The sequence below is a fragment of the Capra hircus genome, chromosome 5 (genome assembly GCF_001704415.2).
Source record: "Capra hircus breed San Clemente chromosome 5, ASM170441v1, whole genome shotgun sequence".
Classification (NCBI taxonomy): Eukaryota; Metazoa; Chordata; class Mammalia; order Artiodactyla; family Bovidae; genus Capra; species Capra hircus.
The window spans coordinates 10468161-10491526 of NC_030812.1; the positions used below are offsets into that span (position 1 = coordinate 10468161).

A 23366-nucleotide genomic window follows, 5' to 3' on the forward strand; every position below is an offset into this window, starting at 1 on the left:
GCAAATTTTCTCTTTGGATCCCTCCCCCTACGCCCAAAATAAAAAGGGGGTAGGGAAGGGCAGCCTGCCAAGACAGGACATCTTTGGACAGTCACCACCCTAATCCAGTCAAACAGTATGGCAAACGGGGATCCCCATCCTGTCCTCATCAGTGAAAAGATGGTGAAGAATCTAGACTTCCACTTTGCGAGGCTGTATCAAGGGTGCCCTAAACATTACCAACTTCCCTAGCGGTATCAGAGAAGGTTTTATCAGGAATTGGAACTTCCATCACAGCCGAGATAAAGAGGTAAGGAGGCTCTTGGCCCTGGCAGTGACAGTGGAGTCCATGTGGGGAGTCTTAGTGAGGTGCCATTCCCCCTGGATTGGCAGGATGATGTAATGGAAGCCTAGTGGGAGCCTGCACTTTGACCCTAGCTCAGTGGTAAGAAGGTCCCTCTTACTCTAGTCAGTGTAAGCAGAGGCCTAATGAGGAGCCTGAGTAAACAGTTTTTACTTTTTTTCTTGATGTGTTAGTTAATTATGGCCATAATTAAGCTTCATATCTCCACAAAAATCTGAGTCAGAAGATGCTTATTCATCAGTTAATCTGTAGGTTGTCATGGGATGGGCATGACTGGGACTGTTGCTCTCAGACATCTATCTGGCTGAGTTGGGCTCCTTGCTTCTTTCGGGTTCTGCTTCTACCTGCAAATATTCATTCCGGGCTCCAGGCTGAAGAGGAGGCGGCAGGAATGCCTGGAGGCTCTTCTCCAGGATAGGGTAGAGGAGCAGGAGAGCCAGCCTGATTATATCTGCTGTGCCAAGTGCTTTCAAGTAAGTGCACGCCTCTTGTCTGCTGATTAGCCAGAGCAAGTCACATGGATGGCCCCAAAGTCAGGGGAAGTACTCTCCACTGGCGAAAATGAAGGCGAGAGGAAGAGACAAATATTTTTAACAGAAGAGGCGAGGAGAAGAGACTGTTTTTGAACAATCTGGAATCTATTGCGCTTGGCGGTTCAGAATCATTGTGTTAATTACTCAACGATGTAAGGTCATCGTTTTCACCATCACTGATGTGTGCAGTGCCATCTGATGCTGATTAAGTGATCCCTCCGCCCACTGCCTTCTGCATCTGATATTTCTTATTGCTTCCACTGCATCTATAGGTGTATTACCTGTTTCCTTTCTCACAGGGCTATTTGAATGAGTGCCTGATGGTGCCACTCAGTTTTATAAGGGGACTTTTTCTTGTTGCTTCAATATTTTCCTATTATTTTGCATTTTTATAACATTTGCTAGTCTGATGTTGGAACAAATGAACCAGTACTGTACTTGTATTTTTTATCTAACATTCTCTTCCTAAAAAAGTGGAAACCTCAATTCTCAGGGAAATGAGTTATATTTTCTTAAAAGTTATCTCCATCTATCTCCATTATATCTGTATTTTCAAAGGGATGCACTCAGCAATTAAGAGATAAGTTGAGAAGTTTAAAAAGTTTATTAACCATGTGTGCATGTGGGTTGCTTATTCAAATTGTGAAGCGTCTGAAAATTCTGAAAAGAACTTACCTATACTTTGCGAAATTGGGGGTATTACATTTAATTGAAACAAATATGTATCTTTCAAGGAATATAAATATTTCAAAGAAGAATTGGTTTCTTTCCAGGAAGTCTGTCTTTTTATAGCGGAGACCAGACTTCGGTCGTGCATCTGCTCTTTGCCCTCTCAGCTTACTGCATCTGTGCTGCAGTTGGGTACAATTCATTTCATCCATGTAAAGTAGATTATTTTGGTGCTCTTTACTCTAGTTGCATCCTAAGCAATAAAATCCACAAAACTGTCACCTTGAAGTGAGTGAAGTGAAAGTCACTCAGTCGTGTCCGACCCTTTGTGACCCCATGGACTGTATAGTCCATGGAAGTCTGTAGGCCAGGATACTGGAGTGGGTAGCCGTTCCTTCTCCAGGGCATCTTTCCAACCCAGGGACTGAACCCAGGTCTCCCCCATTGCAGGCAGATTCTTAACCATCTGAGCCACAAGGGAAGCCCCCCCCCCCTTGAAGTGTGAGGTATATTTTCTTCTAGTGCACATGAAAATAAATACATATTTATTAAAATCAAAATGCCACTTCTGTACCATCTTAAATAGTTTATAGCCATCATTACTTGGTATAACATGCACGGGAAAACACTGTTTTAAGGCCAGCTCGCCAAACTAGAACTACGGAAACCTAGTTAAGCAACGTATATGTTTTGAAAAGAGTCGTTCACGTTTATTTTCCAATTATTTTTCAGGTTTGTGGAAGGGATGCTTAACATTTGTTACAATGCCATCGATCGTCATATTGAAAATGGTGAAGGAGATAAGATTGCTATCATTTATGACAGTCCTGTTACGAACACTAAAGCCACTATTACCTATAAAGAAGTCCTGGAACAGGTAATATTATTAACTTTCTATACATGTTCTTTGGAAGTCACACAAATGAATTTAAATAGCATACATTCTCACTGCATAGCCTTAATTCTCTTAATTCATTGACATGTTATTATACTTTTAGTGCACACTGTAAATAGATGTGTTTACTCATTTAAATTGTTTTTATTCTTTATATTTTACAGAACTAAAAGACACTCATTATTTCTAAACATTTTTATTGCATTATAGTCGCTTTACAATGTTGTGTTAGCTTCTACTGCATAACAAAATGAATCAGCCATATATATACAAATATCCCCTCCCTTTTGGATTTCCCTCCCATTTCTCTCACCAGGGTGCATTAAATAGAGTTCCCTGCGCTATACTGTATGTTCCCATCAGTTGTCTATTTTATGTATAGTATCAATCATGTAGCATTTCCCAGGTGGCTCAGTGGTAAAGAATCCACCTGCCAATGCCATAGACGTGAAGTTCGATCCTAGGTGAGGAGAAGGAAATGGCAACCCACTCCAGTATTCTTGCCTGGGAAATCCCATGGACAGAGGAGCCTGGCCAGCTGCCGTCCATGGAGTTGCCAGAGTTGGTTGGACATGACTTGGCCACTCAACGACAGCAAACATCAAAAGGCTATATGTATCAGTCCCAAACTCCCGGTTCTTCTCACCCCACCCCTTTCCCCCTTGATATCCATATGTTTGTTCTCTACCTGTGTGTCTCTGTTTCTGCTTTGCAAATGAGACCCTCTATACCACTTTTCTAGATTCCACATATATGCATTAACATACGATATTTTTTTCTCTTTCTGACTTCCCTCACTGTGTATGACACTGTCTAGATCCATGGAATTGGACAGAAATCCCAGAGATAAACCCACGCACACGTGGTCACTTAATCTATGACAAAGCGGGCAAGAATATACAAATGAGAAAAGACAGCCTCTTCAATAAGTGGTGCTGGGAAAATTGGAAAACTATATGTAAAAGAATGAAAATAGAACATTCCCTGACATCATACACAAAAATAAGCTGGAAATGGGGCCTTATTTTAAAGGAAGAGGTTAACGAATCTCCAACAGTGTGCTTTTACCCTCTCTGGCCTTCATTCCCCATCCATGCTGGCATCACCTGGACACTCTCTCCATCTCTTGTGCTGTTGGAGCGGCCCCCTCGCCTTCTGACTCACACATTGTCACCTAAGATGACACTAAGATCTTCTTCCTAAGAAACGGCTTATTACTCTACTCCCACTTACAAACCTCTTCTTTAAAAACTACTGTTATTTAGAGAGCAGAATCTGTATTCCTGTGATGTAGAAGACACTTTGGAATCTGATCACAGCATCCCTCCAAGCTTCATTCCCCAATGCTCTTGACCATGAACACAACTCTTTTTCACCCTAGAATCCTTACACTCCCTCAGGCACTCCTGGCCGTTTAAAGGTCTTTGTACACGCTCATTCATTTCCCTTATTTGCTCTTTTTTAGTTTTTTTTTTTTTTCCCTCCATCTGGGTAGTTCTCAGGTGAATCATGATATTGGCAGATAAGTTATGAGGTTCTTTTCTTCCAATATTAGGGTAGAAATGAGATGTCATAAGTAATTATAAAAGTATTTGGGTATTGTGGACTGAAGGAGACTTATTCTTGCTCTGGGGGAGGGCATTTATTTATTTGTGATTTGAAGGGAGGTAGATTGGAGGGCAAGTTTTCTCAGCCTTGATACTGTTGACATTTTAGGCCAGGTAATTCTGTTGGGAGCTGTCATGTACACTGTAGGGTTTTTAGCGGCATTTCTGCTCTCATTCATTAGTTGCACCCCTTTCCCACTCGTGATGGCCAAAAATGTCCGCAAGTATTGCTGAAATCTCCCATGTAAATGCCTTTACTTTTATATGGAGGGTTTTTGAATCATATTCTTTTATTTTGCTTTAAAAAAAAAACAACTCATGTAGAATTTCAGTGCAAATTTTAGAGTATTTGGTCAACTCCCCCTGGCTCTCTGAAATAGTATCCTTTTGCACCAGCATTGTTTCTGTTTAGCCTTCTAAGGGATTTCAAACAAGGCAACTGAGAGAAAACTATTACTGCCCCAAGCCCGAGTTGTTGCAAGCAATAAAGGGAGGAAACAAGAGGCTTTGCAGCCTGGCTATAGCAACAAATTCTACCTTCAGCTCACTGAAACATAAGAGGAATTTATGAAAAGTGAAGACCCCAAGGGAGAAGGGGTAGCAGTGAAGAGTTAAGGAGAAGCCAGAAATTGCCTAGGAAGTAGAGCTGCTGACTTGACTTCTAGACTGCCAGAGTAAGCACACTAGTTGGCTAAGTAGGCTACAGGCCGCCAGTCCCGGGCAGCTGGGAGGAACTGTTTTGTCTTTTCATTTCATAGTAGGAATAGAGCCTTGCCTCTTTCTGGGACTCGTACTAGGGAAATTCCAGTCTAACAAGAAAGTTCAAATACTGGGCAGCTGACTCCAGAAAAAGAGAAAATAATGCTGCAAATACCGTGTTGGATACTTTTCATGAGTCTGTACGTGGGAACTGTGTATTTTCAGAATGAAGTATCTAGAGACAGAGCTCACACTGGTCTGAGGTGGAAAGGCAGTCTGTTCTCAAATGATTTTGTTTTTCATCTGAGGCTGTATTTTATTTTAAAAGATAACATAAATCTGATAGCCTGTTATATTCTGTGTTTTATTTTAGGTTTGCATTTTCAGCTTTTAGATAATGGTTTATAGCCTGTGTTCAAAACCTTAATCCTATGATTTGGGTATATGATCATGGTCTCATTAATAATTAAGACATTTCCTTCTCCAATGCATGAAAGTGAAAAGTGAAAGGGAAGTCGCTCAGTCATGTCCGACTCTTCGCGACCCCATGGACTGCAGCCTACCAGGCTCCTCCGTCCATGGGATTTTCCAAGCAAGAGTACTGGAGTGGGGTGCCATTGCCTTCTCTGAATAATTAAGACAGGTTGATATTAAGATGGGCTTCTTAGGTGGCTCAATGGTAAAGAATCCACCTGTAAGGCATGAGACATGGGTTGAATCCCTGGGTCAGGAAGATCCCCTGGGGAAGGTAATGTCAACCCACTCCAGTCTTCTTGCCTGGAGAATCCCATGTACAGAGGAGCCTGGTAGGCTTTGAAAAGAGTCACACACGACTTAGTGACTAAACAGTAACAACAACAATATTAAGATCCTGGTTAATCTTAATTGCTTTCTTGATGAGGAAACTTACTTAGTATTTAACATATGTGATCTATATTGGTATGTTGAATTTGATACATGACCAAGCATCAGAGTCAGAGAAGATACTTTGGAAACATACACTAGGCAGTGTTAAATACGCTGTTCCTCATTTTCTGTTGTTTTGTTTTTAATTAGTAAGTGTATCTGATGAGTGCACACACACAGTTTGCTTAGAGGCCATTCTGCTAACTCATCTTGGTTTTCTGGTATGGAGTCTGGACTCTTAGACCCTTTTGAGGTTTGTCCTGGTTCATTGGTTTCAGATTGGCCTGACATCAAAGTACTTAAAAGGCCTGTTTCTCTCATCTGCTGACAGCTTCTGATTCCCCAGGGTTTTCTTCTCTAAAGTACTAAAGAAAGGACTGTTAGCAAAGAGGGGGGCATTGTGCTGTATTTTGATTACCTGCTCCTGGTTCCCTGTGGCTTTTACTTTATTAAGTAGAGAAGACAGGGAAAGAGAGATTTAATGGCTAAGGCCATTGAGAACAAACAAAAAGAAGAGCCTTTGTACTTTACTGGTTTTCATCTCTGCAGCCTTATTTTTTGGGAGTTTCTGTCTAGGTAAAAACTAAAGTTCGTACTTCTTAATTAGTGAACCAGAACATTTTAGGGTAAAGTGTTTCAGGGACATGAAGGATCTGAAGATTTTACAGAATGATTCAGAAGTAGAGCTTTTCTCAAACTGTCATCTCTTGTGGGGAGCTGATAATGCAAACACTTGTGTAGGATATTTGTGAGAGATGGTTTAAGATCCCTTGTTCATTCACCACATACTTAGTTTGCATGACACACCTTCCTTGGAACAAGGAATAGAGGTAAATGAACTTATTCTCTATATTTAAAGAGCTAAAAAAAATCATGGAAACATAAGACCGGTTATGTAGGGTAGTGCAGTATTTTGTGGTAAGGCATCCAGCTCAGCCAGAGGCAAATAGGGTTTAGGAAAGCTTTTGTGAAAGTCAGTGTCTTATATGAGTCCTGGGACTTCCTGCCCAGCACCCCCTTGCATTACACACCCCAGCAAGCACCCGCTGCCCCCATCCCACCTCCTGCAGTCAACTCCCCAGGCTTGCTGCATGCCCAGCTTCGAGCCTTTCTATCTGCCTGCCTTCTGCTTGAGATGGTGTTTCTTCCAGATATCTTACGATTCATGGAACCTGAATATTACTCCCTCAGTGAGATCTTCCTTGGCCATGTTAATTACAAAGGTTCCCATGCACCCCACTTCATGAGCCCTTTTTCTGCTTTCCTTTTTTCCTTTTAAAATTTACCTACTTATTACTGAGTACCATTCTTGATATTTTATTTTATAAATAAAATAGGAGGTCAATTCCATGGAGGAAGGCATTTTTGTTTTGCTCACAGAATAGTTCCTGGCACATAGTAAACATTTGTTGACTGGTGAAGCAATGAATGAATGAATGGGCTTCCCAGGTGGCACTAGTGATAAAGAACCTTCCTGCAATGCAGCAGACATAAAAGATGCAGGTTTGATCTCGGAGTCAGGAAGGCCTTCTGGAGGAGGGCATGGCAACCCACTCTAGTACTCTTACCTAGAGAATCCCATGGACAGAGGAGCCTGGCGGGCTCCAGTCTATAGGATCAGAAGAAAAGTCACTTCAGGACATGACTGAAGTGACTTAGCATGAACGTGCAAAAAAATTTATGAATGAGCTATCATTTGGAATTTCTAAGTGACTGTACCTTCCTATATTGAGGGGATTTTTTTATCTTTGAATTGTTCAGTTCAGTTGCTCAGTTGTGTCTGACCCTTTGCTACCCCATGAATTGCAGCACGCCAGGCCTCCCTGTCCATCACCAACTCCTGGAGTTCACCCAAACTCTTGTCCATCAAGTCGGTGATGCCATCTAGCCATCTCATCCTCTGTCGTCCCCTTCTCCCCCTGCCCTCAATCCTTCCCAGCATCAGAGTCTTTTCCAATGAGTCAGCTCTTCGCATGAGGTGGCCAAAGTATTGGAGTTTCAGCTTTAGCATCATTTCTTCCAGTGAAAACCCAGGACTGGTCTCCTTTAGGATGGACTGGTTGGATCTCCTTGCAGTCCAAGGGACTCTCAAGAGTCTTCTGCAACACCACAGTTCAAAAGCATCAATTCTTCAGCACTCAGCTTTCTTCACAGTCCAACTCTCACATCCATACATGACCACTGGAAAAACCATAGCCTTGACTAGACGGACCTTTGTTGGCAAAGTAATGTCTCTGCTTTTCAATATGCTATCTAGGTTGGTCATAAGTTTCCTTCCAAGGAGTAAGCGTCTTTTAATTTCATGGCTGCAGTCACCATCTGCAGTGATTTTGGAGCCCCCTCAAATGAAGCCTGACACTGTTTCCCCTGTTTCCCCATCTATTTCCCCTGAAGTGATGGGACCGGATGCCATGATGTTAGTTTTCTGAATGTTGAGCTTTAAGCCAACTTTTTCACTCTTCTCTTTCACTTTCATCAAGAGGCTTTTGAGTTCCTCGTCACTTTCTGCCATAAGGGTGGTGTCATCTGCATATCTGAGGTTATCGATATTTCTCCCGGCAGTCTTGATTCCAGCTTGTGCTTCCTCCAGCCCACCGTTTCTCCTCTTAGTTTTTTTCAAATTACTAGTTACATTGAAGCTCAGTGAAATAAAAGTGTGTGTGAGTTTGTGTTGCATATGTACGTGTATATTATATGTAGTAGTTATTATTTTTAGAAATTCCTAGTTTTAGTTTATCTTCTCTGCATCTATTTACATTTTAAATTTACTCCTACATGTGTTAAGTTTGTGTTTTTTTTTATATTCAGTTGTAAATTATTATGTGTGTATTCAGTAAACAAAAATATGACCCCTAAAGGGCATTTGAGAAATTTTCATAAATATATGTATGCAGGGAAAATAAAGCCCAGTATGTGCTACATTTTCCTGATTTAATTCAAACTGAAAGTGTCTATTATCTTTACTAAAGGTAGCTTTTGAAATATAATTACGGCAGGAGCTGTAGTTATAAAGGCTGATAATTTAGAAGAGAAAATTACTGTGAAATCAAGGGCTATATCCCATGAGAAGGCCTCCTTCCAACCTCTACCCCCTTTAGGAAGCTTTCTTCAAAATGAGAATGTCATCTTCTCAGAAACATGTCAGGGTAAGATTATCTCATATTTCTTTGCTTGCCACATCATCAGTATTTCCATAAGCAAACCCCTAAATCACAGAAACCAGAACACGAAGTCCAGCCCCGCCAGAGTTTGCCTTATTGAGGAGAAGATATACAGCAGTGTGTATACTTAGTTTTCTTTTCTTAAACTTCCTAAATAAGTAATAAATACTTCAGTTGTCTTATAGTCTGCATCACTAAAAGTTATATCTCTGTAAGACAGATTATGTTTTCCACGGTTGGTAAATTGTGAACGAGGCTATTATGAGATCGAATTTACAGTGGTTCATGTATTTTTCTAGCGTGCAGGTTTTTAAACTTCTATTGAAATGTGATATACATTTAGAATAGTGTACAGGTCATAATTATAAACTTGTTAGATTTTCACAAACAGAACACACTCATGTCACCAGATCAGGAAATAGAGTATTCCCAGCTCCCAGAAGCACTTATTATGCTTCCTTTTAGTTATTTCTCTCTCTACACTCATATGATTGTTATCCAGACGTCTAAACACCATCTATGATGAGGTTGCCTTGCTTTCTTGAACTTTGTGGAAACAGAATAAATCAATATACTTTTTTTTTTTCAACTTTTTGTTTATGAGACTTCATTTCATTGCAAGAGACTGTAGTTGGGTCACTTGAGTAATGACTAGTTTGAGGCTGTTACAAATAATGCTGATATGAATATATTTGTGTGCAAAATTTGGTGACAATAGGTGTGCATTAATTTGGGGGACAAGCTTAGGAGGAAGATGGCAGATTACAGGGCAGGCTCATGCTTGGCTTGCATAGATAAGGTCAAACAATTTTCAGTGGTTGTACCGACAACATTCCGAGTGGTGGTGGTAGGAGAATGCTAGTTGCCAAAACTTGATGTTGACCATGCCAAGTCTTTTCAGTTTGGGCCTTTCAAGTAGCTGTGCAGTGATATTGCCTTCTGGCAATAAATAAATTTTAAATATTTATGGTTTATTTGGCTGTGTTGGGTCTTAGTTGTGGTCTGCGTGAACTTCTTTGCATCATGTGGGATCTTTTGTTATGCTGCCCAGACTCAGTAGTTGCAGCACGTGGGCTCAGCAGTTGTGGTGCACGGGCCTAGTTGCTCCACGGCCTGTGGGATCTTAGTTCCCAACCGGGGTTTGAACCCACATCCCCTGCATTGCAAGGCGGATTCTTAACACCGGACCCCTGGAGAAGTCTGGATTTAATTTTGTCATCCCTAGTGGCTAGTGCAGTTAACCCCTGGTCCTGTGCTTCTGGGCCGTTTATTGTCCCACTTTTCTGAAGAGCCCAGGCAGGGCTTTTCTGCACCTGATTTTCTTTTGGATCGTTACCACGTCAAGAAGTTTTGGTGAGAGATTTTCTCACAGTTGAAGAGAACAGCTTATCAATATCTGAAAACCTGAAGAATAAAAGATGAAGATCCTTTAGTAAAAATGATGATGAAATAGTTTTAGAAATCTAAAGATGAGGACATTGTCCCCTGTTTTAAAAATAATTAATGTGGAAGTCTATTCTTTACTAATCTTGACTAACCTTTTTTTTTGTTTTTTGAAGAAAGTTTGGAAGCAAATTCCTTACAGTAGAAGCAGGAAGCAGGAGCCCCAGTGTTAAGGCTGTAAATGATCTACTGAAGATGACGCTGTGTTAGTACTTTCATGGATGTTAAAAGGCTCTACTTACATTGATTTTTGAGTGGTCTGACTTCATCTAATTTTCCCAGACACCTTGTTATTTTTGTGAGCTAATTTGTGCACTGCAAAGTTGTATAATGTGGTTTAGCAGAAACACTTATATTTCATTTGAAATTGAAGATGTTTATATCTGTACTACTGATTTAAGTTTTTATCTAAATTATAACTGGAACTTTATTTGAGTAACTTTTCAGCTTAATGAAACTTAAGTTAGATTCTGAGAGTACTCTACAGAAAGAAAAGAAGTATTATATCAATCTAACAGATAATAAAGAAGGGAATAAGTAAAATGAGAAAACAGCATTTTGGTATTTCCTGGCTTCTTTTTTCCCCGTTGTTAGGGCCATGCATTCAACACTAGAAATGTCTAAAGATAATTTTTACATCAACCCAGAATAGCAACAAGATGGGCAACCCTTTTGGACTGTCTCAGCCAGGTTTTTAAAGAAATTATATTTCTCTAATTTTCTGAAATCAATTTTCTGTCTGCAGTATAAACTCAATTTTTTTCCATTCCCCCTATGCCAGCAATCCTCACCATGCTTCGAAGTCCAGACCACTTTACTTGTACCTTTCTCTAAGCACTGGTTTCTTTTTGCTTTTTATTTTGCTTAGCCAAGTACCTACACTATTGGTATACCTACTTATTTATTAATGTACCTCCTGACCATAGTAAAAGCTTCTTGAGAATAAGGGTTATATTTTATCAATTTATTTTATCTATAAAATGCTTTATCATTTATACTATATATATATATATAAATATATATAGTCCAATATATATATCATTGGAAGGACTGATGATGAAGCTGAAACTCCAATACTCTGGCCACTTGATGCAAAGAATTGACTCACTGGAAAAGACCCTGATGCTTGAAAGATTGAAGGACGGAGGAGAAGGGATGACAGATGATGAGATGCTTGGATGGCATCACCGACTCGATGGACATGAGTTTGAGCAAGCTCCAGAAGTTGGTGATGGACAGAGAAGCTTGGAGTGCCACAGTCCATGGGGTCGCAAAGAGTCGGACATGACTGAACCACTGAACTGAATTGATTCAATGTTTAATCTAGGCCTCATAGCATAAGCTCATATTACATACTGAATGAATTCATGAATAGAATATTCAATAACTTTCATTAAATAGTAAGGAAAAATTTAACTGTTGTCTAAGAGAAATAATCATTTCCAAAAATATCACTTGTCTCTTCCACATTGTAATTATTTTTTTTATATTGGGAACTTTAAATTTTTTAATAGGGCAAAAGTCGTCTTTGTTTTAATGCTTTGCTTGACTAAAAGTTTCTATCTGCATCTAAAAGCTCTGCTTAAAACATTTACCTAATCTGGTCATTTTGGAAATGTAGAAGTCTGGTCTCTAGTAGTTTTTATTCCTGCATTTGCTTAATGAATTTATTTTTATCATTCATTGGTAGGTTCTTGTTAGATGATTTGTCTTGTCTACAAGTCAGTTAAACTCTGACCTTTTTGAAAGTTAACTCAGTAAGATCAGTGGATGATCTGCTTTCCATTTATTTCTTGGACTGGAATGATGATGGAGCCAAGTTTATTTATTTGTTCAAAAAGAACTTTTAGAATACCTAATATGTATTTGGCACTTCTATGGACACCATGCATTACAGTAGTGAATGGTACAGTCTTTGCCTATAGGAAAATTGCATTCTTTGAGGAGATAGATTATGAATAAAAAGATAATACAAGTGACCTGGCCTCTCTTTTATATAGATTTGTCTGAGCAAACTGCTTATCACTGAAGAGATAACCCAGTGACATAGGCTCAGATAAAGGCTGGAAGAAACCATGTCAACATTTGGAGGAAATGATATCAGGCAAAAGGCTTTCCAGGTGGCAGTAGTGGTAAAGAACCTGCCTGCCAGTGCAGGAGACAGGGATTTGATCCCTGAGTCAGCAAGATCCCCTGGAGGAGGACATGGCAACCCACTCCAGTGTTCTTGCCTGGAGAATCTCATGGACAGAGGAGCCTGGTGGGCTGCGGTCCATAGGGTTGAACTGAACTGAGAGTGACTTAGTGGAGAAGGCAATGGCACCCCACTCCAGTACTCTTGCCTGGAAAATCCCACGGATGGAGGAACCTGATGGGCTGCAGTCCATGGGGTCGCTAACTGAGCGACTTCACTTTGACTTTTTACTTTCTTGCACTGGAGAAGGAAATGGCAACCCACTCCAGTGTTCTTGCCTGGAGAATCCCAGGGACGGGGGAGCCTGGTGGGCTGCTGTCTATGGGGTCGTACAGAGTCGGACACGACTGAAGCGCTTAGCAGCAGCAGAGTGACTTAGCACGTGCACAACAAATACCAGATTTTAATATATAGATAATTGTAACCTGACAATGTTATAATCGACATTTTGTTTGAACAGTAAATAATTCTTCAGGGAGACAAGTAATAGCTGAAAACAAAGTCCCATAGGTGGCACACGGGAGATGGAGAAGGAAGATGTCTCCTGTGAATGTATATTCAATTATATATTGAACGCTTATTGTATGAGGCAGTGGGCTCAGAAGAATGAATGTTTCCTACTCTCAAGGAACTCTTAGCTTGCCTGGTGGGAAGAACACAAAAGCAACTGTGTGTAATGTAACAAAAACATTTGTAGCACAGAGGAAGAAGAGGCTAATCTGGCTCCAGTAGTTGAGAGAAGGCTTTGCTGTGAAAGTGAAGCATTTGTTGAATCATAAAAGAAAGAAATACGTGCCACCTGTCTTGGCTGTTGTAAATAGTGCTACAGTGAACACTGGGGAACATGTGTCTTTTTGAATTTTGATTTTCTCAGGGTGTATGCCCAGTAGTGGGATGGCTGGGTCATATGGTAGTTTTATTTTTAGATTTTTAAGGCGCCTTCAATACTGGGAGGCAGTGTAAATAGCTACATTTTTTTCCTTCTCCCAGCTCTAAAGCTTGAGTCAGGGCTATGAGCTCAGCTAATTGGGCTGAAGTACCTGGTGGCAAAGGGTTAGCCTCTATGGTCTCAAAATTGGAGACTACTGCATATCTGAGGGTCCTTCGATCAAACATCCGTAAATGGCTTCTCCCATTCAGGAGTTGTTTCACTTGCTGGCTGGTAAAAATAGTCAGTTTGCCCCCAAGAGAGTTTTAAAGCATCTTCTATCAGAACTGCAGTATCTGCAAGATTTCGAAGGCAGGGAAAGATCTCTTCCCAATAAGGGAGTATAGGACACTCAGGGACCACCAGAAACTGGTGGGAAAATATTTGTCCACCCCAGCCACAAAGAAGTGCTCAGGTGAATATTTTTGTAGTTTTTTTCCTGTAGCACCCAAAATAGTACAGGTTTGGGAGGAGAAGGCTCCAGAGTAGGAGGCCAGGACAGAGAAGGTAGCCCCTGTGTCAACCAAGAAATTCTCGGACCTACCTGCCACAGGCAGTTGCAGCCTTGGCTCCAGCCCCGTGATGGTTCTCTGTGCCAGGCGGGCTAGCTGGAGCGGCTGCTTCAGCCAAGGTCTTGTTGAACCATCGCGAGGGAAGTCTTGGCACTTGACCTTGAAGCTCTTGGGTCGTGAGGGCACAATGCCGCCCAGTGTCCCAACTGATGGCATTTGTAGCAAGCCGTTTTAGGAGACTTGTTTCAGTTTGGACACTCTTTGGCCCACTGTCCTGCCTGTCTACAGATAAGGCATCTGCCTCATGCCTTGTCCTTCAAGGCCTCGGGGTTTGACATAGGGCTTCCCTGGAGGGCGGCCAGTGTCTGGGCATGCCTTATCTCTTTCCTTTTCTCCCATTCCTGGTCCTTGACCTCCCTCTCCTGTTCTCTGTTACGAAAGGTATTGGACCATCTCATCTAAAGAGGCAGCAGGGTCCTGCTGCTGTAGCTGTTGTAGCTTAATCCTGATGTCTGATGCACATTGGGACAGGAATTTGTCCTTTCAAATGACCTGTTCCTCATAAGAGTCCAAGTCCAGATTGGTAAACGTTTTGAGGGCCTCTTTTAGCCTTTCCACAAAGGCAATGGGGTTCTCACTGGGCTCCTGAGTTATTGCTGAGACCTGGGCATAGCTGATTACTTTTTGCTGGGCTGCTTTCAGTCCTGCCTTTACACAGATCAGAAAATGATCAGTTTCCCAGATGTGCCCAGGGCCATTATAATTCTAATTAGCATCTGAGGAGGGGACCACAGTTTGCCCTACTGGGCATTTATCGCTTGGCATGTGAAGTCCCATAGCAGACCTTCGGGCTTCCTTTAAGATCCTAGCATGCTCGGTGTCAGATAAAATTTGACTAAATATGACCATGATGTCCTTCCACATCAAGTCAAAGGCCAAGGTAATGTGTTGGAATGTATCTCTGTATTTGCCTGGGTCATCTGTATAGCTGCCCAGGTCTCGTTTGATCTGTCTTAGTTCTAAGAGGGAGAAGGGCTTACAGACCCAGGTTGGCCCGATTTCCGCTCCAGTTTCGACTAAGGGACATGCTCGAGTTGGCTTTTGTGGAGGGGGTGCTCCCAGATATGGGGGCACATTTGGATACAAGAAAGGAGCACCCGGTAACTTGGGGGCCACAAGTTCCTCCTCTTGGTTGTCTGTGCCTAACACCATTTGCCTAGTATGCTCACTTTTAGGGCACACAACAATCCCATGAGGTAAGACAGAGTTCCTTCACACCTCTTAGTTGGAAGAAAATTTGGACGTAGGGGCTCTCTGTACACTTCCCTTGTCTCTTACAGAATAAGTCCAGCTGCAGGATGGTTTTGAGTTTAAGCTGCCATTCTCAGGCCAGTGCTCCTTGTCCCCCAGAGGATACCGTGGCCATGCAGTGGCACAAAAGAATTTTAAGGAAGTTCTCTTTAGAGATAGAATCTGCTTATAATCTGCCTGCAATGCAGGAGACCCGGGTTCTATTCCTGGGTCAGGAAGATCCCCTGGAGAAGGAAATGGCAACCCACTTCACAGTATTCTTGCCTGGAAAAATCCTGTGGACAGAGGAGCCTGATGGGCTACCATCCATGGGGTCACAAGAGTCGGACACAACTTAGCGACTAAACCACCACCACCACCCTTAGAGACAGAGGATCAAACAGCTTCCAGTTATTAAGGATGCATCTCAAGAGCATCTGTCAGGAAGTAGATTGGTCATTTCCCCTCTGAAAGACAGTGATGACAGGGAGGAAAAGAAAAAACTAATAGGCCTCCTTCAATTTCCATGGCTGAACTTCCTTAGGGGTGAGTCTTTTTGAAGCTTCTCCTACCCAGTACTGTGGCAACACGAGAGCCAGGCATCCCCGGGTCAGGGTGCAGATCCCTAGGCAAACTGAGGCCTGACAACCTCCTGGAGATTGAATCTCTGGGCAGGTCGATGCATGTTGACCTCCTGGGACCCCTGGACTGGCAGCTGCCTGAGCAGGTTGAGGCATGACAACCTTTTGAGGACTGGATCCCTAGGTAGGTTGAGGCAGGTCGACCTCCTGGGATCCCCAGGCTGGAGCTGGGCATCCCCAAAGTCTCCAATGTGACTAGTACTGGGTAGAATTAAGGGGTTGTAATCTGGTGGCTCAGAGGTTAAAGCATCTGCCTGGAATGCGGGATACCCGGGTTCGATCCCTGGGTCGGGAAGATCCCCTGGAGAAGGAAATGGCAACCCACTCCAGTACTCTTGCCTAGAGAATCCCATGGAGGGAGGAGCCTGGTAGGCTACAGTCCATGGGGTCGCAAAGAGTCAGACACGACTGAGCGACTTCACACAGATAGACAGACTTCATCCTGTTCTCCATAGTGGCTGTATCGATTTACATCCCCAGCAACAGTGCAAGAGGGTTCTCTTTTCTCCACATCCTCTCCGACAGAGAAAAATACTGTATATTAATGCATATATATGAAATCTAGAAAAATGGTTCTGATGAACCTGTTTTCAGGGCAGGAATGGGGATACAGATGGAGAGAAATCTGTGCCCTCCACACAGATGGCCTCCCTACAGGTGCCCCTGGTCTGCAGCAGATTTGGGCAAGAGTTGGACCTGACATGGTTAATAATGATGGTGTGCACTGTGAAGGCAAGAATGACTGTGTTTGCTGACCTAAGTGAGGCCAACAAGATGAATTAAATGGGATCCCAAATAGAAAGATGGTTGAAGAATAAAATAGAGAGAGACAGTTACTAAAGTCAAGAAGGTACTTGGAGTAGAAGGAGAAAAAGTGTGCTCCTCCAGGTGGAAGTGCGAGGAATTGGTAACAGTTATTCTTCTGTGACTAGCTCCTGCACCTGTTGTATTGTCAGACTTTAGGACAGCTGGAACTTCCCTGGTGGCTCAGATGGTAAAGCGTCTGTCTACAATGCGGGAGACCTGGGTTTGATCCCTGGGTCAGGAAGATCCCCTGGAGAAGGAAATGGCAATCCACTCCAGTACTCTTGCCTGGAAAATCCCATGGACAGAGGAGCCAGGTAGGCTACAGTCCATGGGGTCGCAAAGAGTCAGACATGACTGAGTGACTTCACTTTCACCTTCAGGACAGCTGAGCATGTCATCAGCTTTCAGTTTCTCAGCTTTAATGATAAATGTTTGAAGCTACAAAATTATTTGACAGAATTTTCAAAGCAAGTTGAGGATAAAGCTAATTAATATAATGGGAGACATTGATTGGCTTAAGTGATGCAAATAAAGATATGAGGATAGGATCATATTTCAAGTGTATGAAATGAAATAATTTGTAAGGCTTTTTGAAATCAATACAGATCTACGCATGGGAAATGATGCTGTTAACGTTAGTTTAATTCATTTGACAGTTTTATACTCATGTTTTTGACATTTGTACTAGTTAAGCAAAATAAATGTTAATAAATCAATGCATGTTGCATTCAGTAGAGTTGTTGTGAAGACTGGAGATTGTGGGGGAATTGATTGTTCATTTTTTCATGCTATACTTGACTGAGGATAATTTCCTTTTCATTATAAAGCTAAATTTTGTTAACTTTGTCGTATATAGTTTTTATGGGAAATTTTATCTACTCATGGGTATTTATGATGTATTCTTGGCGTTTGTGATGATCTGCATCGCTTTGTTTATTAGCTACTGTGCATGCATGCTCAGTTGCGTCTGACTCTTTGTGACCTCCTGAATTGTAGCCCACCTAGCTCCTCTGTCCATGGAATTTTCCAGGTAAGAATACTGGAGTGGGTTGCCATTTCCTTCTTCAGGGGATCTTCCTGATTCAGGGATTAAACCTGTGCCTCTGTGTCTCCTGCGTTGGCAGGCAGATTCTTTAACACTGAGCCACTGGGAAACCCTTATTAGCTACTAGTGTGTGTATTATATTTGCGAATTTTTCATTTTTTAAAGATGTGTGTGCCTCTTTTTGGTGAGTGATATTAATGCTGTTGGGAATAGACCCAACTATTGCAATGATCTTGTGTCCTTGTACAACTCCTGGGATATTTAGCAACTTCTCTGTGAGCCATTTGTATATATTCATTGACTTCAAGATTGTATTGACCAATGAAATCATAAAGGTTAACAGGAACACAGGCAAATTCTGGGAAGTATGATTGGTGTACCCGGAGTAGTTGTCATGTTTATGTACTGCCTATAAAAATGCTGAGGGTGTTTGTTTAATTAAAGCTTTGATTAAATAATCAGTGTAGATGGCTCTAAATGATGCAAGGTTCCTGTTGACATCTCTTGCCATCTTTTGCTGCTTTTATATTTGTCTTTCTGTATGAGGAAAAAGATCAATGAAGCAATTTTTTTCCTCTTAAAAATGGAGACATACGAATACTTCATAAAGGAAAAGCATTCTTACATACTTTTTGTATTGACAAATTATTTTTTTAATGTGCAATTAAAACTAGGTTTTAATGTCTTTTCTTTATAGCTCAATAGATACATAAAGCCATCTATGATTTATAAGCCAGGATAAAAACAAATCTACAAAGTCAACCAAGCTCAGATTGACAAAATTAATTTCATAGAGCGAGTAATGTTGAGGTAGAACTGAACGTCTAACTGCAAGGTGCTTATAGTTGGAGTGCTGCGGCCCTGGGTCCTTTGAGTTTCGGCAACCTGTTCTCTGTGATGCCTTAATTCTTCTTTCACGTGTGTGTGTGTGTGCGTGTTAGTTGATTAGTCATGTCTGACTCTTTGCAACCCCACAGACTGCAGCCCACCAGGCTCCCCGTCCATGGGACTCTTCAGGCAAGAACACTGGAGTGGGCTGCCATTTCCTTCTCCAAAAGGAACTATAGAAAGAAAGAAAGTGAAGTCGCAGAGTAGTGCTTAAACTTTCATAAAGCCTTTTATTTTTAATTTTTTATTATAAAAAATCATTACATCACCTGGCTTTTACTTAATATGCATGAATTATAAAAAAACTACAAATAAATACAGTGAAATTGCATGAGTGCTTATAAATCCAGAATATGCTTCATATTATTAATTTTTTAAAAATTGTCATCAAAATCAAAATACCAGGTTTAAAAATTCTCATAGAGAATTCATGGATGACCATGAGAATGTCTCCATAGACCCCAGGTTGAGAAACACAGCAGTAAACAATTTATTAGACTGAGAAAAAGGAATATAGTTTTAATTCACTTAATGCTACTTAAAAAATATTTTCCATTGGTCTTTTAACATGGTGTTTATAGCAGTCACACGGTAATTTCTTTTTAAATATTAACTTTGTTTTATATTTTGCTTGTTTAGTACTATATACACAAATATGTAAGGCAGTGATTTTTTATCATGTCTTTATGTTCATTGAAGAATATAGCCTTATCCAGATGACTTACATGAATTTATATTTAATTGAATGTTCTTTATTAATAGAGCATAGTAGATTCTGTACCTTTTAAACATAATACATTTGGAAAAATGTGTACATTAACTACATTATACTGTAGTTTTTCTAGAATATCTTTGTAAAGATATGAGAGTACAAAATTATGAAAAGTGACTTCTCTAATAGTTGAATTCTGTTTCATTGTAGTCCAGGTGGGTTATATTGTAAAAAATGTAATGAAACTTGCTTTAGGACTTGGAATATTTCCCTTAGAAATGCTCTAGAAAGCATACAGAAAGTAATCAACTTTGACTTGAGCTTTGGTTTAAAAATCCACTTGAGAAGTCTTTAACTGGAAAGTCTTTAATTGGAAATATTTCTCATGTGTCTCTGAATGGTGCTTTTCTGAGTGGTGCTTGGGTTCCAGGCTGGCTACTAAACTGTTTAACACACAGTTTAGCTGGACATAATTTAGTGCATTAGCAGTGACAAATAATACTGTCAATATGCTTGCAATACTTGTAATTCAGGGATTAAGGGACGAAAAGAAAATGAATGAGAATTTATTGGAAATATTGGTGCTGGAGAAAAAACACGTGCAATTAGAGAAGAGTGTAGAGATAGAGACCAATGAGTTGGTTCTGAGAAGTCTTTCTGGCAGTTTAAAGAGTTACAGAGGTGGATGTTATTGTGAAGAAGACAAGTGGCGGTGGTCTGTAAGAAGGAGGTTTGTCTAAGGTGGGATAAACTGAGAGGGTAAACAGTGGAGGAAAAGAGGGGCATGGTATGATGTCCCAGGGACAAAAGGAGGATGTTGTGAGGATCAGCTGGAAATGGATCCTGGAGGGGACCCTGGAGTTTGGCTTTTTGGTAGATGGAAGGTGGGGAAAGGGTCAAGATCACATGTAAACTGGGGTTTATAACTTGCATAGTGTCTGCTTTAACCCTCTGGTAGAAAATGCAACAAAACCACGTCTACACACAGTCTGCGTATTTAGACACAGTATCATTTTTTTCTTGTTGTTAGACAAAGAATATGACTTTATTTTAAAAGCCGGCTGACCGAGAAGATGGCAGACAAATGTCTCAGCGTTTTAATATCATAGTTTTAAATGGTTCTGTGTGTAGTCACCACCTGAGGGTTCTTCTGTTTTTCTCTCTCAGCTACCTGCTTAGACTCTTTAACAACACAGCCCTCTTGCTAATATCCTCACCTGTCTTACCTGTTGTTGCTCCATCTCACCTGCGTGATGGAACTGCAGACCTTGATCAACCTAGTTCTTTGCTATCTCCATTTCTGTATCTTAATGTGTTGAATGCATGCTATGTGTGCTAAGTCACTTCAGTTGTGTCTGACTCTGTGCAAACCCATGGACTGTAGCCCGCCAGGCTCCTCTGTCCATGGGATTCTCCAGGCAAGAATACTGAATTGGGTAGCCATTCCCTTCTGCAGAGAATCTTCCTGAGCCAGAGATTGAACCCACATCTCTTCTGTCTCCTGCACTGACAGGCAGGTTCTTTACCACTGGTGCCACCTGGGAAGCCCACCTTGCTTGAAAACTGTTGAAGAAAAATGTCCTAACTGCAAATATGGGTTTACTACAAATTCATCATCCCCAGTATCCATTGGGATTTCAGTGCTATCTCTTTTTTCCTTTAGCATTTCTTTGATAAGTTTTGTTTTCTGCCCTCTAAAGCCTATTTTAAACCTTTGACTGCCCCATTTCCATGCCTCAAGCTGAACAGGGAACTTTGATTCAAGCCTGGCAAATAACTTTGTGGGTAAAATCATTTGCCAACCAGTTATTGGAACCCAAACCTGAACCCGTTCTTCCTTTCCTACCATAACTTCTTGCATCCTTCAGCCATCTTTCCCTATATGGTCTACACAAAGTATTTCTCAAATCATATCATTTATTTTTATCACCACTGTCACAGCCCTAGATCTTGCAAAAATAATTGCATTGTAAGGATAAGGAAAGTGCCTACTTCTACAGAGATCTTAACCCGAATATAAATCTAACTTAACAAAGCTTAGCAAGGTTCTAAAAGATACATGGTATTGAGTCTCTATATCTTTCCAAGTCATCTCACAACATTCTTCACCCTGAATTCTTGCTCTGTCTATTCTGAACTGCTTTACTTTCTCAGACAAATGCCTAATCAAAATAGCAAATTTCCTGAGGATTAGGAATTTTGGCAGAAACTATCAAGTGAGTGAAAGCAGGAGGAAGTCATTATTATTCAACCATTAATGCCCTGAGTGAAAAGATGTTAAAATGGTAAAAAGTGGAAGCAATCCTTAATTATTCTTTTCTATATAGTTTCTTTCCTTTTAATTATACATACAGTAGTCACCACATGAGTAAGTGATAGGCGTCAATTACATTTTCTATTCTTTTAGACCTTGGACTTCTCCTTGATGGAGGATCATTTGCTCTGTCAACAATGGCCTGACTGAAATAGAAGTACTATTTAAAAATGAACAAGATGTCCTTTTTAAGATGTGATAAATTTTGATGATCTACTTGTAAATCACAGCATATCAACATTAAAGAGACAGAGAACATATTCCTTATCAAGTCTCTGAGCAACATGCGTAGAAAAGGGTAGGATTGAACTAATTTTCTGTGAAATACAGTCTGAAAATCACATTAGTCTCGAAAGCACACAGATTATTGAAATTGTGGTTATTTTGAGCCTGAACTAAATAGATTAAACAATTCTGCATTTCATTCTGCTTGCAAATACACAGCCTTAAAATGACCAAATATTGATTGAAACCCACTTGTGAAGAAAGTTGGGAATGAGAAAAATGATTACTCTCAGGAATGATATTTATTCCTTCATATGGGGAAAACTATTTGAGAAGAAATGTGTTAGTATATATTTTCTAGTTCATTATAAGATACTACTTTATATTCTTTTCTAAAACTCAATAGAATTCCATTTTAAAATATGAATACATATTCTTTGTTTTAGATAGTACATTTTACTCTTGAATATAAATGGTATAGTTTTATCTTTTGCAGAAAGGTTGATTTCTTTTAATTAACATCACGTCACCTCTACTTTATTGAAAGGCATAGCTCACAATTGAATGGACTTAATATAGCATCATATTTAAAAGAGAATTATCTCAATGTCATGTCTAATAAGGAGTCACTGTCTTAAAAGTTGCTTTTGTAGAAACTTATGTTAGATGAAAATATTTGCATTCCTGATAGGTTCCTTGCAAGTAGTGTTAGTATTATTTCATATCTTAAGCAGTTTTGATACAATTTATTCTTTTCACAGATACTTATTTACCTGGATGCATGATTGCTGCATGACCAAAGGAAGAAACAATTCATTAGAGATAAATTTTTACCTTCTTGGTGGCTCTCTATGTATGCACAAGTAAAGAAAAATCAAAAACTTGTCTGTATGATGTGTGTGTACAAAATATGTGATTAATTATATGTTTAAAAGTAAAATACAGGTACTTTAGGTACTTAACTCTTTCTATGGAAAATTAAATATAGTCATATCCAACTTCAGTAAACTGTTTCCTCAGATATTATAATTACAATTTTTTTGGTAAAGAGCTCCTTTTTTGATAGTGATTTTGTTTATTCATTTTGGTTGTGCGTGGTCTTTGTTCGTGCGTGGGCTTTTCTCTAGCTGGGACTTCTCCTGAGTTGTGGTCCACAGGCTTCCCTTGCAGAGCACAGGCTCGGGGCACAGGGGCTGCAGCAGTTGCGGCCCCCGGGCTCTTGAGCGCAGAATCGGCAGTTGTGGTGCACGGGCTTAGTTGCTCTGGAGCATGTTGGATCTTCCCAGATCAGGGTCAAACCCATGTCTCCTGTATTGGTAGGCAGATTCTTTACCACTGAGCCACCAGGGAAGCCCTATAATTGATTTTTAAGCTACTTAACAGTTTCTGATATGATTCAAGCAGGGTTTGCAGAGTAACATCATTGCTGTTTAGAAATATGCTTTCTCTTTTCTTCTCTTTCATATAATTTTCTTTGACATGGCCCTAAGGTTGCCTCTGATTGTTATCTTCTTGCTATAATTTGGACAACAATGCTCTCTTTGTGTTACAAAC

At 40.5% G+C, this 23366-nt stretch overlaps 1 protein-coding gene across 1 annotated transcript in view; it reads left to right on the forward strand.

Annotated features, from left to right (window-relative positions):
* Positions 1–23366, forward strand: part of ACSS3 (acyl-CoA synthetase short-chain family member 3) — a 165062-nt gene that overhangs the window by 26114 nt on the left and 115582 nt on the right. Inside the window, exon 2 of the mRNA XM_013963698.2 lies at positions 2278–2422. Within this exon, the coding sequence (XP_013819152.1) occupies positions 2278–2422 (145 nt within the window). The remainder of the gene's footprint in view (positions 1–2277; positions 2423–23366) is intronic.